Genomic DNA, 17,088 nt, shown 5'->3' with positions numbered 1-17,088 from the left:
CCTCCAGAGGGCGAAAAACTGCCCGACACGCAAACCGGAAATTCGGGAACAGATTTGCGTTTTGTCTGTTTTTTGCCCCCTGGAGGCTTCAGGGAACTTTGAAACTTCGACTTTGAAACGGAGATGAGCACCGCCCCCTAGAGTCGGGAACGACTAGCGATACGTGCGAGGGGAACCTTTACCTTGACTTTACCATACTATGCTCATGAAGTGGTTAAATATTATTGGAATAGTTCACTAAAATAAGGGTTTACATAATTTGTAGATTATCCAATCATATTTTAGCCTGATATAACGTGTTATGATAATTGAATGGGTTTTTTAGGTTGTTTTTTTTAAATGCCATCTTTATTATTTTTTATAAATAACCCGTGATAAACACGGACAATACTCCCCCCTCCATTTTCTCCAAAACTGTGAGGTTGTTGTGAGGAACTGGCCCAAAGTCAAGATTGATTTCTTTTTTTTCCCGATTAAAGTTTTTTATTTTTCCATTTTCATAATATATAATCACATGTATACTATTACATAACCAACATCATATTGTGTTATTAAATGTTTACATCAATTCATCTTACCAGTAACTCCCAAAAACCAATTGTTGGCTCTTCTGCTCTCCATACACCATATTTGTACCTTATCCACCACTTTCTTCTCCCTCTCTCCTCCCCCTCCCTACCTCCTTTCTTCCCTCGGTCGTCCTTCCCTTCTCTACTTCCCCTTCCTCTCTCCTTCTCCTCTCTCCTCTTTCCACTCCTTCTTTCTCTCCTCCTCTCCTTCCCCTGCCCTCTCTCCTCTACTTCTCACTCTTCATCTCCTTTACTTGGTGTTATTTCAGCTTCTGAGCAAGCTCCTTTTTATGTTGATGGTATTTATAATTCTTTTTCAGTATGCATATTAAATCTTTCTCCTCTTTTTTAATAAAAACGTGGCATAACAAAAAAGGGTGACCCGACAAATGCGCGCAAGACAAAAGTGCGCCAACGAAACCGTGTCGCGAAAACCACAATGTCATCAACGCACCCACAACAGCGCGCCCACAACAGCGCGCCGACAGAAGCGCGATTTAAGTTAAGGTAAGGGTTAGGTTCAGGGTTAGTTTTAGGGTTAGTTTTAGGGTTAGGTTTAGGGTTAGGTTCAGGGTTAGGTTTAGGGTTAGGTTTAGAACGCGCTTCTGTCAGGGCGCTGTTGTCGGCGCGCTTCTGCGCTCATTCGTCAGCATGTTTAGAACTTGAAGTTTTGTCGCTGCGGTTTCACTGGGCGCGCTTTTGTCGAGCGCGCATTTGTCGGGGAACCACAAAAAAGTATGCATATATAATCATTGTGCTTTAAGATTGATTTCTTTGATGGCCAGATCAGCATTGTAGTTCTCCTCTGCGTGAGGGGGGGGGCATTTTAGCAGCCCAGGAGTGCTCCAGGAGATTGTCCAGGCTGAAAACGGGCTGCACAGGCCCCCTGCACCCCATTTTGGCTGCCAGAGGCACCATGGACTGGTCCTTTGCTATTTCCCGGCCAGCCATGTGGGCCAGATTTTTAACACCCTGCAGGGGCCTTGTGTTTGACACCCCTGTCAACTGTAACATCCACTATATCGACTGACCTGGATCTCCTACTTTTTCTGCCTATTTAACCTATCCATAAATCTATGGAGATTCTCAATCATCCAAGCCTTTGGGCCAATCACCAGGAGACCGTGAGTTCTAGTCCCACTTAGGCATGAAAGTGGTCTGGGTGACTTTCTCAGCCCAACCAAGCTCACAGGGTTGACATTGTGGAGAAAATGGGAGGAGTATTGTGTGTGTTTATCACTTTGAATCTATCTATATAAAAGTGTTTGTGTGTGTGTGTGTGTGTGTGTGTGTGTGTGTGTCTGTTTGTGTGTGTTCTAGCATAACTCTGGAACGCCTTAAGCATTTCAACCAAACTTGGTACACGTATGACTTATTCTCTGTGAAAAAAATATTGTGGGAGTAAGAGACCCCTAAAACCCCTCGGGGGTGTGTTCTGTTTGATACAGCCTGTTGTGCTTTTAAATGGCTCCTACTGTACTGCCGTAAAACAGCTTCTACTGTACAGAGCAGTGGAGTTGCCATGGTAACGACTTCACAGTACTCACCAAGAGGGCTCCCTCTGCTAGGGCGGAAAATCCAATATTGGAAATTATGTTTGGTCTGGACATTTCCCCCCTATAAATAAATACCCTGGGCAATGGCTAGTTATTTATACAAATCATAAAGGTGGGATTTGAAAATTATGGAAAATCTTATCCATAAATCTTTCACTAATCCTTTATGTATTTAGGACAACATTAGAAATGTACCAAAAACAACTGGTTAAGGCTGTGCACATTCCCTACCCCTCTTTGGGTACATTTTCTCTTCTGCCCAATTCCCAAGTCTGATCGTTTCTTTATATGGTCCATTATGGAGAAAGTTTCTGCTTTTTTGAACATGTGGTTTCTAATAACTCTTGGATTTTTCTCCCTCCCCCTCCTTTTTTCCTCCTTCAGCTGCTCTGGCTCTGTCTCAACATTGGATTGTTTTGGAAAACTTTCCGGCTGTATTATCGTGAACCGCAGTATTACTATTTGCATCAGATGCTGGGGGTAAGTGGCGCAGGAGGAATTCTTCCTCCTTCTTGACATTCTGAGAAAGTCAATACAAAACTGGGGCGAAGAAGGAAGTTCTGAGATTCCGAAGGCTGTTTCAAGGAAAAGGGGTGAGGATGGATAGTTGGTTTAGGGAGGAGGGAAGACAAAAGATCTGCCTTTGAGTTGAGAAAAGGCCTTTGCAAGAGCCTGGGAAAACAAACTCCCACCTTCTGTTCCCAGCTGCAAACTGACATGCTGGTATCTGCCACATCAACTCAGTTCCACAGAGAGACTCGGACTTCTTCGGTTAGTCATGGCTTCTTCTGTTGCCACAAAGAAGAAGGACGCAAGCTACTCTCAAAGGGCAAAGGACAAGAAGCCACGAATGGGAACTAATCAAGGAGAGAATTAATCTAGAACTAAGGAGAAATCTCCTGACAGTTAGAACAATTAACCAGTGGATCAGAAATTGCCTCCAGAAGTTGTGAATGCTCCAACACTGGAGGTTTCTAAGAAGAGATTGGACAACCATTTGGCTGAAATGGCATAGGGTCGTGATGGCGAACCTATGCCAGATGTGCCACAGTTGGCATGTAAAGCCCTCTTCCTACACATAGGAAGTGTAACATGCAGTTTGACCGAAAAGTCTGTAGAGATTCTCAGTCATCCAGTTCATGGTTGCCCCAAAGGTGATTTTTTTTTAGGAGACAACTGGACTTCCTTGTTTTTTTTCTTTGACGACATTTTGCTTCTCATCCAAGAAGCTTCTTCAGCTCTGACAGGATAGTGGGGAATGGAAGGATTCATATTCCTTGCAAGCAGCTGGTCATTTGCATCCTTTTTAGAGGGTCGTTCCCCACTATCCTGTCAGAGCTGGAGAAGCTTCTTGGATGAGAAGCAAAACATCTTCAGAGAAAAACAAGAATGTTCCATTTCCTTTAGATACTCTACAAAAATAAAGTAGCATTTCTGGAATCCTTGTGGTGCTTCAGCTATCTCTTGACAACTGACATTAGGAGATTAAATGTACCCACCAAAACATGCAGTCATTATTTGGGTGAAACTAATTTATTGATTTGTTTGTATTCCACCTTTATTATTTTCATAAATAATTCAAGATAGTGAAGGTATCAAGCATGTTCCTCTTTCCTATTTTCCCCACTATAGCAACCCATTGAGATGAATTAGGCTGACCGAGAGGGGCTGGCCGTTCCTCTCAAAAAATAAGCAGGATTGAGGTGCGGGGGATTGAATTATCTTAACTTTAAATTAATGAAAAGTAAATGCCCTTAATGAAATACACTTCATTAAATGCAATGAATATTAAACCAAAGAGAGCTGATTAAAACTGCAATTCCCCTTGTGGTTTTCCTCATATTCCTTTTTCAGCATGGTGAAAACTAGAATGTGGTAGCAAATTTGGAAAGGGCTTGGGACACCAGGCACAGAAAGTATGCTGACAGATTTTTTTTATTTTTACAAAAAGTAAATTTTATCCCATCCTTGAGCTAAACCAATATAGTAGGGCTTAGGTTTTTCTTTTTGTCTCTTGCTCATAATTCTGTCTGTCTGCCTCTCCACTGTATTTATCATCCCCCCTCCTCCTCCTCCTCCTCCTCCTCCTCCTCCTCCTCCTCCCCTATATATTATCATCTATCTGTCTATCCGTCTGTTTGTCTGTCTGTCCGCCTGTCCATTGTATTTATCTCCTCTTCTTCTTTCTTCTTCTTTTTCTCCTCCTTCCCTATAGATTATTATCTAGCTATCTGTCTGTCTGTCTGCCTCTCCATTATGTTTATCATTTCTTCTTCTTTTCCTCCTCCTCCTTCCCTATTATTATCTATCATCTATCAATCTCTCTCTCTCTCTCTCTCTCTCTCATCTCTACATCTATCATATGTATCCATCATTGTCTGTCTGTCTATCTGTCTTTATCTATCATCTCTCTATCTATCATCTCTCTATCTATCATCTATCCATCATTTGTCTCATTTTTATTCCACTTCTATCCCTTTTTAAGTATCATAAGGCAGTGAACATACCTCCTACTCCTTTCTCCTTCAATTTTCTTCACAACAACCACCCTGTGGGGTGAGTTCAGCTGACAGAAAAAGACTGGATTTCAGAATCAAGGAAGGACTAGAATTCACAGACTCCTAGTTTCTAGCTTGGTGCCTTAACCCCTAGACCAAACTGGCTCAGTGTCTGTCTGCAGTCTGTATGACTATCTGAAGTGCACACCACTTTATTCTCAAAGAATTCCTGGTGATTTAACTCCCCCACAAAAAATTACAGCACATCACTAACCTGTGAAAACACCCATGGTTAAAAAGAAAAACCCAATAAAAATTAATATACCTGTGAAAACATCCATGGTTTTTTAAAAAACCAATAAAAATTAATTACGATGACATAAAGCAGGGGTGTCAAACTCGATTTCATTGAGGGCCACATCAGAGTTGTGTTTGACCTCAGGGAGCTGGGGTAGCCGTGGCCAGGGTGGGCATGGCCAGCTCGACGTCACTCGTGTTGGGGGTGCATGTGGTGGGCCGAGCACTCTGCCAGTGAAAATGGGCTCCTGTGCTCCGTTTTCAGCTGCAATTTCCTCCTGCAGCCCTCTGCCAGTGAAAACGGAGCTTCGGGAGTGTGTGAGTGCATGTGTATGCGGCCTTCTTGAGCTCTATTCTTCACTGGCAGAAGCACCGCCGGTCCTTTACTGTTTCCAGGGCGGCCCTGCAGGCCGGATCTGAACACCGGTGGGCCGAATCCAGCCCCTGGGCCTTGAGTTTGACACCTCTGATGTAAAGTGCCATCCCAAAGTATGACATGCACGTTTGTTTCAGATGAAAATATTTTGGAGGTTGTGGTCCTGATCCTTTTCATTTCTGTTCAGCTAGGGTTGTGTCTCAGCAGAGCCTCCGCTACTGTACTTAATCTCAACTGCAGCCTGGTCCTGCTGCCTGTATGTCGGGTTCTCCTGGCGCTGCTCCGTGGCTCTCGGAAGGTAAGAGAAGTGTTAGATAGCAAGAGCATAAGGGTATAGGTAGTCTTTGACTTATTGTTGTGGCCTGTCAGCTGTCGGCCCCTCCAGCAGCTGAATCAGATGAGGAGGAGGAGTGGGAGTCAGAGTCAGCATCAGGGCAACCTGAGAGATCCAAGGGGGAAGAGGGAATGGAGCTTCAGAGAGAGAGAGAGGGAGAGGGAGGGAGAGAGAGAGAGAGAGAGAGAGAGAGAGAGAGAGAGAGAGAGAGAGGCGGAGCCTGGGCTGTCCGTCAGCCCTCAGATGGAGAGTCAACAGCCCCCAGGTCTGGATGTGCTGATGAGGAAGAGGAGGAATAACTGGGTCCAGTGCCTGATGCATGGATGCACAGAAGGCAGAGGAGAGGAGAGCAGTGGAAATCTATGGGCCGATCTTTGGGATGGAAGAGCGACCACTGCTAGTGAAGCCCCTATCTCTGGGGGTAAAAGGCAGGGGATGGAGATGAATAGATATGGTAGACAACTATTCATCTCCCTGATGGACAGACTTGTTAGCCTGCTGTAAGAGAGAAACTTTTTGCCGGGGCTGCCAATTCTCCTAATAAAGCTTGTCAATCAGAAACTTCGGCAGTTCGAATCCCTAGCACCACATAATGGAGTGAGTTCCCTTTATTTGTTCCAGCTTCTGCCAACAAAGCAGTTCGAAAACATGTAAAAAGTGCAAGTAGAAAGATAGGGACCACTTTGGTGGGAAGGTAACAGCGTTCCATGTGTCTTCAACGTTTCCAGCCACATGACCATGGAGATGTCTTCGGACAGCACTGGCTCTTCGGCTTTGAAATGGAGATGAGCACCGCCCCCTAGAGTCAGGAACAACTAGTGCATATGTGCGAGGGGAACCTTTACCTTTAAGCATTTCCAGTGTTTTATGATTATGGTGGTATACTAATACGTATATTGGATAAGTAGGTTTTATTGCATTTTTTACTTCGCTGGCTTTTAATTGATGGGATCTGTCTGTTGGTTAAAATATGGCAATCCCTAAAACAGGGGTGTCAAACTCAATTTCATTGAGGACCGCATGAGGGTTGTGTTTGACCTTGTGGGCTGCGTGGACATGTCCAGGGTGGGCATGGCCAGCTTGACGTCACTCATGTCAGGGGTGCCTATGGTGGCCCAAGCGCTCTGCCAATGAAAATGGAGCTCGTGAGGGCTGTGCACAGCCTCACGGGCTCCATTTTTGCTGACAGTGGGTGGCAGGAGGCATATTGTCAGGGTTCCAAATAGCATCCAAAATTAAATCAGAGTCCAAGGCAAAGTATTGCTCAGAGTTCCAATTTATGAAGAGAGCCATATTGGCACATCCGGGAAAACCCGAATCTGAAAGCTTCCCGGTTTTCCCCACCCAGTTGAAAGTTCAAGATCCTGTCCCCACATCCACAAGTCCATCACATGGTCCAATCTCCCACTGCCATGCTGGCAGTCCCACCCATCCAGTTCCGGTCAGGTGCAGAGGTGCAGAGACAAAGGATGACCTTGGTTTTCTAGAAAGGAATTTTGTTTTGGCTACATAGCATCTCACTCCGTATAATCCCCCCTCCCATTTTCCCCAAATAGAAAAGGCATAGTAAAATAATAGAAAGTGTGGCAGGCCAAAGATCGAAAAGGAATATGGCTGCACGCCTGACACGTGTAATATATGATCTCCATTTTTGCTGGCACTGCAAGCCAGTCCTTTGCTGTTTTCAGGGCAGCCCTGGGGTCAGATGTGGCCCACAGGCCGTCAGTTTGATACCCCTGCTCTAGAACTCTTGTGCTGGGTTTTATTTCCATATCTCAGCATTCCTTGTTACCCCAAATGACATATTTTGGAAAAGGACTGTTGAGAAACCGCTTTGCATTCTTTCTTTTCCAGTTGCCCAGCCGAAAAGCTAGGAGGCTCTTAGATAAGAGCAAGGCTTTCCATGTGACCTGTGGACTGACTGTATGCATCTTTTCAGGTTGGTTCCGCCAGCATCGAAGAACTTAATTCCTATATATGAAGCAGTATATAAATCTAAACGCTTTTGCTCTTGATGTTCTGGATTTCCTGCTTTTAAATCTCCACGTATGTACAGATGGCCTGTCAGCATTTGCATGTCTGTTATCAAGTTGCCATGGTGAGGAAAGGGGAGGAGGGGGGAGCGCATTCCACGCATTCCGTAGATTGCTACAACAGGCTTGTGAGGCAGGCAGTTCATTGGATAATGTGATTTATGACACAGACTGAGGGGAGGGAAGAAACGGGGGCAAAGTTCAGCCATAATTTAAATGAGGTCAGATCTGACTGCCATGGGGCATTGCCGAAATGGTATTCCTAATAAATGACTGGATTTCTTTTGAAACTTGGTTCAATGCTCATGAATTAATTAGGGCATCTTTCGGAAACCTGACATGGCCCTTGACTTACAACCACAGTTCAGCCCAAAATTTCCTTCGCTAAGCGACATACCGTATATACTCGAGTATAGGCCGACCCGAATATAAGCCGAGGCACCTAATTTTACCACAAAAAACTGGAAAAGTTATTGACTCGAGTATAAGCCTAGGGTGGGAAATGCAGCAGCTACCGGTAAATTTCAAAAATAAAAATAGATACCAATAATGTTTTTGAATATTTATTTCAAAGAAAAACAGTAAACTAGTGGTGTATTCAATGAAATACTTCACTCACCTCATGATGCTGATGTCCCGCTGTGATGATGATGTCCCGTGCAGCCGCGGGAGCGATGTCCCGCCTCCTATGACACACGGCACAGTGATTCCTATCATTGGATCACTGTACCAGAGGAGGTGGGACATCGCTATGTGGCTGCTTGCCATAACAAGGAGGAGGTGGGACATCGTTGCAGAGCGGCAGGAGGAGGAGGAAGGGGAATCGTAAGACAGCCCTGCATTACATTAGAACGTGAGGAGGGGGGATGGTGCGGTGCGCGCTGCGCGGCAAACTGACACAGAGGGAGGGGAAACTCACAGGGGCACTGGGCCATTCATGAGTGTCACCCAGCGGCATGGCCCCGCCCCTTTTTCTCCTCCATTTCGGGCAAATTATTCACTGACTCGAGTATAAGCCGAGGCGGCTTTTTTCAGCCCAAAAAGTGGGCTGAAAAACTAGGCTTATACTCGAGTATATACAGTAGTTATTCAATGAGTTTTTGCTCCATTTTGTGACCTTTCTGACCAGGGTTGGTCAGGGAATAATTGCAGTTGTTAAATTAGCAGCATGGTTGTTAAGTGAATCTGACTTCCCCATTTGATTGTCCAGATGTCGCAAAAGGGAATCACATGACCCTGGGACACTGCAACTGTCGGTTGCGGCAACGGTCATAAACGTGAAAAACAGCCATAAGTACCTTTTTCAGTGCCACTGTAACTTCGAACGGTCACTGAATGAATGGTTGCAAGTTGAGGATGGCCTGTAGCTTTGTCAGGGCAGCTGGGTAGCAAAGAGAGTATCAAAAAATATTTGGGGCGTAATCAGAAAACTGTCTGCGTTCCAAACACCATGTAGAATCAAATCAGAATCAAAGGCAAAACTATGCTTAAAGTTCCAATTTAATAAAGCAGGCATGTTGGCACATAGCTGTGGGATCCCAACTCATGATCTTGTCCCCACACCCACAATCCATCACATGGTCCAATCTCTACAAAAATTTTGTACAAAGTTTGCCCATACTATTTTAGCAATAGCAATAGCAATAGCAGTTAGACTTATATACTGCTTCATAGGGCTTTCAGCCCTCTCTAAGCGGTTTACAGAGTCAGCTTATTGCCCCTAACAATCCGGGTCCTCATTTTACCCACCTCGGAAGGATGGAAGGCAAAATCAACCCTGAGCCGGTGAGATTTGAACAGCCGAACTAGCAGTCAGCTGAAGTAGCCTGCAGTACAGCACTCTAACCACTGCGCCACCTAGGCTCTCTGATCCAGCACCACAAATACTTATTCAGCAAGGGGTCGGTGACAATTCGCCATGGCCAACTCACCATGGCCAACTGGCCACATCCAACTCGCTTTGGGACAAGAGTTACATTAGCATCAAAGACATGATAGAATAGAATCATTAAAGGAAGGATGCAAAAGGGGGAGGGGGAGGAACAGAATGAAACGTGAACGACAAAAATGAAAACATTTATTCCATTCATTTTAAATAATTGAATTGTTAAATTGCCTGTGAGGCGAGGTCTTCCATTCTGTTCAGCAATGGCTGAGCAGACACCGGTCAGATGAGGGCTCATCACTGTCGGCTTCCATTGCATTTATTTACTTGTTCATACAGTATGTGTATGGCCAAATACTCTCTTCTCAGCTTGATTGCTAGATCTTGCTAGAGCCGAGGTGGCGCAGTGGTTAAATGCAGTACAGCAGGCCATTTCAGATGACTGTTATCTGCAGTTCAGCTGTTCAAATCTCACCGGCTCAGGGTTGACTCAGCCTTCCATCCTTCCGAGGTGGGTAAAATGAGGACCGGATTGTTGTTGGGGGCAGTATGCTGACTCTGTAAACTGCTTAGAGAGGGCTGAAAGCCTTATGAAGCGGTATATAAGTCTAACTGCTATTGCTATTTATGTGAAAGGTTTGGGTTAGACTAGGAAAAGATTTATAGAGGAAGGAAGAATTGTACAAATCGTGAATTTGCATACAATTCCCATGCCTGTTGGCCTGGAAGTTATGTTCTACCAAGTCATCATTTCCATATTTTAAGGGGATCCCTTGGTAGTTCCTACAAGGTGGGTGGCAGACAAGGAATGACATCATTTTCTCCAGCTCTTTTTTGCAACCGCCTGTAATTGGCTAAGGTTGCACTATCAACATTTGGCAGAGTGATTTCCTGCAGTGATTTTCTTAAAAAATATGAAGTTGGTGCATTAGGTTTGTGGCAACAGTGATCTCATATCCCAGGGGATGCCACAAAGAAGAGGGGAGTCAAGCTGTTCTCCAAAACACCTGAGGGCAGGACAAGAAGCAACGGGTGGAAACTAACCAAGGAGAGAAGCAACTTAGAACTTAAGTTAGAACAACTTAGAAATTTCCTGACAGTGAGAACAATTAATCAGTGGGACAACTTGCCTCCAGAAGTTGTAAATGCTCCAACACTGGAGATTTTAAAGAAGAGACTAGGCAACCATTTGTCTGAAATGATGTAGGGCAGCGATGGCAAACCTTTTTTGGCTTGCGTGCCAAAAGCGGGGGGAGCGCAAGGGAGGTCGTGTGCGGGCGTGCCACACCCATAATGCTATGTGCACGACCCCAGCGCACATGTGTGCATGACCAGCACTCCCCCACATTTATGGCATGCTTTTTTCACCCTCCCCAGGCTCCAGAGGCTTTATAGGAGCCTGGGGAGGGCAAAAACAGCCTCCCTCCCCCCCACCCCTGGAGGCTCTCAGGAGGCTTCAGGAGCTTCCCTGAAACTTCCTGAGCACAAAAAACTGGCCCTATGGGCAAACCGGAAGTTTGGGAACGGACTTCTGGTTTGCTCATAGGGCCAGTGTTAGCCCCCCAGAGCCTTCAGGGGCCTTCAGGAGTCTTCCTTGAAGGCCCCAGAGGGCAAAAAAGCAACCCTACGAGGAAACTGGAAGTTACCTCCGGTTTGTCCGTAAGGCCGTTTTTCGTCCTCTGGAGCCTTCAGGGGCCTTCTGGAGGCTTCCCTGAAGGCTTTGGAGGGCTAAAGCCGGTCCTACGAGCAAACCAGAAGTCTGTTTCTGAACTTCCAGTTTGCCCATAGGGCCAGTTTTTCAAGGAAGCCTCCGAAGGGCAAAAAATGGCCTGAAAAGGCTGAAATCAGCTGGCCAGCGCACTTATGCGCACTGGCCAGCTGACAGGGCAACACCTTGCGTGTCCTGACAAATGGCTCCGCGTGCTACAGGTTCACCATCAGCGGTATAGGGCCTTGATTGCAAACCTATGGCACGCATGCAGGAAATGACCCACAGAGCCATCTCTTTGAGCACACAAGCCATCGCCCATTGCTATTTCAGGTTCCGGTGTGCCAGCCATGCACAGGAGCACAGGAACTGAAAGAGCAGCTGCCCAGTGTGCATGTGCCTGCCAGGAAGATCATCTTTTGGTTTCTGGCATGCGCAATGGCCCGCTTGTCTTCACACGTGCATGCATGCCAGAAACTGAAAGATTAGGTGGCTAGTGCGCATGTGCATGCCAGAAACCGAAAGATCATCTTCCCGGTGTGTGTATGCGCACTTGACTGCTGCTCTTCCAGTTTGCAGAAAGGTTCACCAACACTGATATAGGGTTTTCTGCCTGCACACAACGTGACTACTATTTTGAGACAACCCAGGAGCAAAATACAGTATATAGAGGTTTTGTTTTTTAAACAATGAGGATGAGTCAGCAGGGTTACTGCCACTTTAAGAAGCTGTATATATAAGGGAGGCCATGTGAGGGGGTATCTCTCTCCTATACAAAACTTATATATACAGACATATATGTGTCAGGCAAATACTAGTCAAGCAATTAATCTTCAACTCTACATGGAGAGAGATACACGAGTAGAGAGATACGCCCTCACATGGCCTCCCTTATATATACAGCTTCTTAAAGTGGCAGTAACCCTGCTGACTCATCCTCGTGTCATCATCTCGGTTTACAGCCTTACAGCAGTTGGTCAGCTATTAAATCGTCATTACCCTTCTGCCTGAGCAGGGGGTTGGACTAGAAGACCTCCTAGGTCCCTTCCAATTCTGTTATTCTGTTCAGCCATTTTTGTCCTTCATTCTTAGCACCTTAAAAAAATGTTTACTACATAGATATGCCACCCATCCCGTCCCATTTTCTTCCCTTCTGCATTCGCCTTACTCAACCTTTTACATTTAAAACTTGTGGGAACTGCTATCGGCACCAAATTGTGAGCCATAGAAATAGCTAGATGTTTGCAATTTGCTTTTTGGAGAGCTTTAGCTGCACAGAAATACAGTGAGTCATTTTAAATAGGAAGAGATGAATTCAGATGACTGTAATGAAAAGAAAAAACTTGTACAATAATCCCAGTGTCTGATTAATAGAGACCCCAAAGACCTCACTTGGAAACTCAAAATGCAGAGGTTATCCCCTATTCTCTAGCTTTCTAGTTTGAACTGAACAGGGATAGACAGTTAAAATACCCTTGGGTCCCAAGCCACCTAGAAACAGCCAAAGAGAAGAGATATCCAAAATTAATTGGACCCTCGGTACATTACACACACACATACACACACACACACACAAACCTCTGGGAAGACCCTTTGAAGAGGTCAAGGCAAATGCGTGCAAAAATAGGATTTCAAACTGAATCCTAAAAGCGAGCTGGCTTACTCCAAGGGGTAAAATAAATGAGAGAGAACAGAAAGGCAAGGTGTTGGAAGAAGTGTCCTTCTGGGTTCAGTTGCAAGTGGGGAAAAAGACACTGCAAACACAGAGGCTGCTTGGAAAGATGGTTTTAATGGTGGACAGGATCACATGGCTTGAGCTCCTGAACAGAAAAGGGGGATCACATGCTTCCAGATGTTGGGTAAAGAAGAAAAGAGAACGAGATGCTGAAAGTCCCTGGCTTTATACTCTGTTCAGCCCCACCTCTCTGTTTCCTGTTCCTGTGTAAGAAATGTATTCTGATTGGTTGTCAGACTCCTATGAGGACATGCAGGGGCAACTCTCTAGGTTGTGTTTTGAATCCAGGTTTGGTTGAGTTCTCAGATGCCATGTGGTCAGTTGAATAAAGGGCCAATATTATCATGCCTTAATCCCATCTTCCTGGAGCTGAAATGGAGAACTCTTTATTATGTAAAGGGACTAGCTTGGCCTTCTTAATGGCCCATTGACAAAAGTGGGGTGGGGAGCCAGGAAGCTGCAGGAAGTTTCTCTTTAAAACATTTCTCCCTTTCACATCCAGGGAAATATAGGGCTGGGTGATAACTTTCCACAGTATTATACCTTTATTCATGTGTTATTGTGTATCTAAGGGAGTTAATGGATCCTGCTGAATCAGTTATCTGTGTGTGCTTTTTGGATGTGATTTTTTGCAACAAACTCTGACAAAAACAACCCTATGTTTCCAGGTTTTCTCCCACTATTGGACTTAAGAGTCAAGAATTCATGTGGAAAGTACACCCAAAGGTATTTTTTCACCTTGACAAAAAATGGACCCGTTTTTGCAAAAAAAAACGGGCTGTTTTTTGGAAGTCCGTAGAGTGAAAAAACTTTTTTAAAAAAAATTTGCCTCTTCAAAATCTTGGTGCGTATTATACTCTGAAAAACATGGTAATCTTTAGAGACAGCAATGGGAAAGAAGAGGGAATGTAAGAATCAAGAATAATTCTTATTATTATTTATTAAGGAATACCAAGCAGTTGTTAGAGTGGTGCAGTGGCCTAGAGGTGGAGCTCTCGCCTCACAGTCAGGAGGAGATTGTGAGTTCAATCCTAGGTAGAGGTAGCTATTTCTCTCCGGGCACAATGAGAATTTATCTGCTGAATAAAATTCCGCATTGGTGACAGGAAGGGCATCCGGCCAGTAAATGCTCCGCTGCATTCAGTTGCTCAGATTCCACCCTTCTGGGGATAATGGGATCATTAAAAAGGAGTACATAAAATGGGTACCAAGAATTTGTTAGGCGAAAACAATCTCGGGAACGTAAAAAAAAATAGAGGGGGAAAATCTTGAACTTGTTTCAAAAGTGCTTTTTTCAAAAGGTAAGTAGATTATGAGAGTGCTAATGATCATATGAACTGCAAAGAAATATGATCCATCCATTCCCTTCCACACCATCCAGTCAGAACTGGATGAAGCTTCTCAGAGAAGAAGTGAAATGTCTTCTTCTTCCCCAAGGGAAAAAACATAGCCCAATCTTCATGGTATTGGACCTGGGTACTTGAGAGACCGCCTGCTGCCAATTACCTCCAACAGACCTATTAGATCCCACAGATTAGGCCTCCTCCGAATTCCATCTACTGGCCAATGCTGATTGGCTACCACCCGGAGGAGGGCCTTCTCTGTGGCTGCTCCGGCCCTCTGGAATGAGCTCCCCGTGGAGATTTTATGTACTCCTCACCACCCTTCAGGCTTTCCGCAAAGCCCTTAAAACCTGGTTGTTCCGACAGGCCTGGGGCTGATGAGTTCCCCCGCCCCCGCTCGAACTGTGTGGTTGTTGAGTGTTTTTTTAAATTGCTGTAGTTGTCTGTCCGTGTTTTTCCTCCTGTTTGTATTCCCCCCCCTTACTTTGGTTTGTGAGCCGCCCTGAGTCCCTCTGGGAATAGGGCGGCATAGAAATGCAATAAATCAAATCAAATCAAATCAAAGTTGCCTTCTGGGGGGGAAAAAGCGCTTTTGAGATACCCATGATCTGGAGGCCTGAGAATCTCGGTAAAAAATCTTGAACTTGTTTGCAAGGTTGAACCTGCGTTCTGCAAGAGTGGAATGAAGATTCGGGGGGAAAACTCTCCACTTTGCATTTTGGTGAAATGATCTCTTTGTTCTGTTTTAGTCATCCATGTGGCGGCCCACCTGGTGAATGCCTTGAACTTCTCTGTGAATTACAGCGAAGAGTTCCTCGCACTCAATGCAGCCAGCTACCGTGGTGAAGTGAGTGGAGCGAACCTTTGGCAGCCAGGCAGTGAGAAGTCTTTAATGAACTTCTGCTATCCAGATAGTAGACAGCACGTCTGCTTTAATAAACTTCTACTATCCAGAGGGACGTGATTGGTCAGAGGGGTGCGGTGGCTGAGTGGCTAAAATGCTGAGCTTGTTGATCAGAAAGGTCGGCAGTTCGGCGGCTCGAATCCCTAGCGCCGCGTAACGAAATGAGCTCCTGTTACATGTCCCAGCTTCTGCCAACCTAGCAGTTCGAAAGCATGCAAAAATGCAAGTAGAAAAATAGGAACCACCTTTGGTAGGAAAGTAACAGCGTTCTTTGCACCTTCGGCATTTAGTCATGCCAGCCACATGACCACGGAGACATCTTCGGACAGCTCTGGCTCTTTGGCTTTGAAACGGAGATGAGCACCAACCCCTAGAGTCAGGAATGACTAGCACATATGTGCGATGGGAACCTTTATCTATATAATATCATTAGTTTGACTTGCAAATCCAGCCATTATGGTTTGTGGTAAACCACAATGTATCTACGTATCTATCTATCTATCTATCTATCTATCTATCTATCTATCTATCTATCTATCTATCTATTATCTATCCTCTATCCTCTATCCTTTATCATTATCTATCATCTATCTATATCTATCATCTATCTATCTATCTATCTATCTATCTATCTATCTATCTATCTATCTATCTATCTATTATCTATCCTCTATCCTCTATCCCTTATCCTTTATCTATCACTATCTATCATCTATCTATATCTATCATCTATCTATCTATCTATCTATCTATCTATCTATCTATCTATCTATCTATCTATCCTCTATCCTCTATCCTTTATCTATCATTATCTATCTATCATCTATCTATCTATCTATCTATCTATCTATCTATCTATCTATCTATCTATCAATCTATCAATCTATCTATCTATCTATCTATCTATCTATCTATCTATCTATCTATCTATCTATCTATCTATCTATCTATCTATCTATCTATCTATCTATCATCTATCTATCTCTATCTATCCTTCCATTTTCACTCCTAATTGCTTAGGAGGCGTATACTCCATCCCCCACAGTTTCTGACCAACATTTTTAAAAAAGGTTCAGATAAGAGATATTATATGATTTAGACAGCTTGTTTGTAGTCAAGCTCAGCAATTTATCTCCAGAAACATGCCTCTGGCTAAGAATACTGATGGACTTATTCCTGCCTTGCTAAATCATTCATACTGTTTGTGTCTGTCTCTGCTTTCTAGGATCCCAGGAAATTCCTTTTTGCAACAGGTAACTGAGAAGATGCTTTGTTGAATTATGCAACAAAACCTCTGGATGGAGCTTTGAAAAACAGAAACAAAATTGGGGCTCTTAATACCAGCACTGCCATTCATCCTCGGGGCTGTCTGATTGTGTCTTTGTGTCCGTGATGCATGCAATCATTGTGCATTTCAAAAAAATGTATTTAGGACAGTTGCACCAAAGGTGTTTTTTTCTGGAGGCAATTGGACTTTCTTGTTTTTTTCTTTGAAGATGTTTCGTTTCTCATCCAAGAGTGAAAGCAAAATGTCTTTAAAAGAAAAAAAACAAGAAAGTAGCAATAGCAGTTAGACTTATATACCGCTTCATAGGGCTTTCAGCCCTCTCTAAGCGGTTTACAGAGTCAGCATATTGCCCCCACAACATCCGGGTCCTCATTTTACCCACCTCGGAAGGATGGAAGGCTGAGTCAACCCTGAGCCGGTGAGATTTGAACAGCCGAACTGCAGAACTACAGTCAGCTGAAGTAGCCTGCAGTGCTGCATTTAACCACTGCGCCACCTCGGCTCTAAGTCCAGTTTCCTCCTGAAAAAGCACCTTTGAGACAACCATGACCTGGATGACTGA

The 17,088-nt window shown here is 44.4% G+C and overlaps 1 protein-coding gene across 1 annotated transcript in view; it reads left to right on the top strand.

The window, feature by feature from the left end:
• NOX4 (NADPH oxidase 4) overlaps window positions 1-17,088 on the top strand; it is a 176,749-nt gene that overhangs the window by 11,824 nt on the left and 147,837 nt on the right. The window contains 5 exon segments of the mRNA XM_032220101.1: window positions 2,510-2,605; window positions 5,484-5,594; window positions 7,485-7,569; window positions 15,084-15,181; window positions 16,464-16,491. Of these exon segments, the coding sequence (XP_032075992.1) occupies window positions 2,510-2,605; window positions 5,484-5,594; window positions 7,485-7,569; window positions 15,084-15,181; window positions 16,464-16,491 (418 nt within the window).

This window comes from Thamnophis elegans, chromosome 6 (genome assembly GCF_009769535.1).
Source record: "Thamnophis elegans isolate rThaEle1 chromosome 6, rThaEle1.pri, whole genome shotgun sequence".
Taxonomy (NCBI): domain Eukaryota; kingdom Metazoa; phylum Chordata; class Lepidosauria; order Squamata; family Colubridae; genus Thamnophis; species Thamnophis elegans.
Note: the sequence above shows the minus strand (reverse complement) of the source record. Positions and strands in the feature narration are given on the sequence as shown.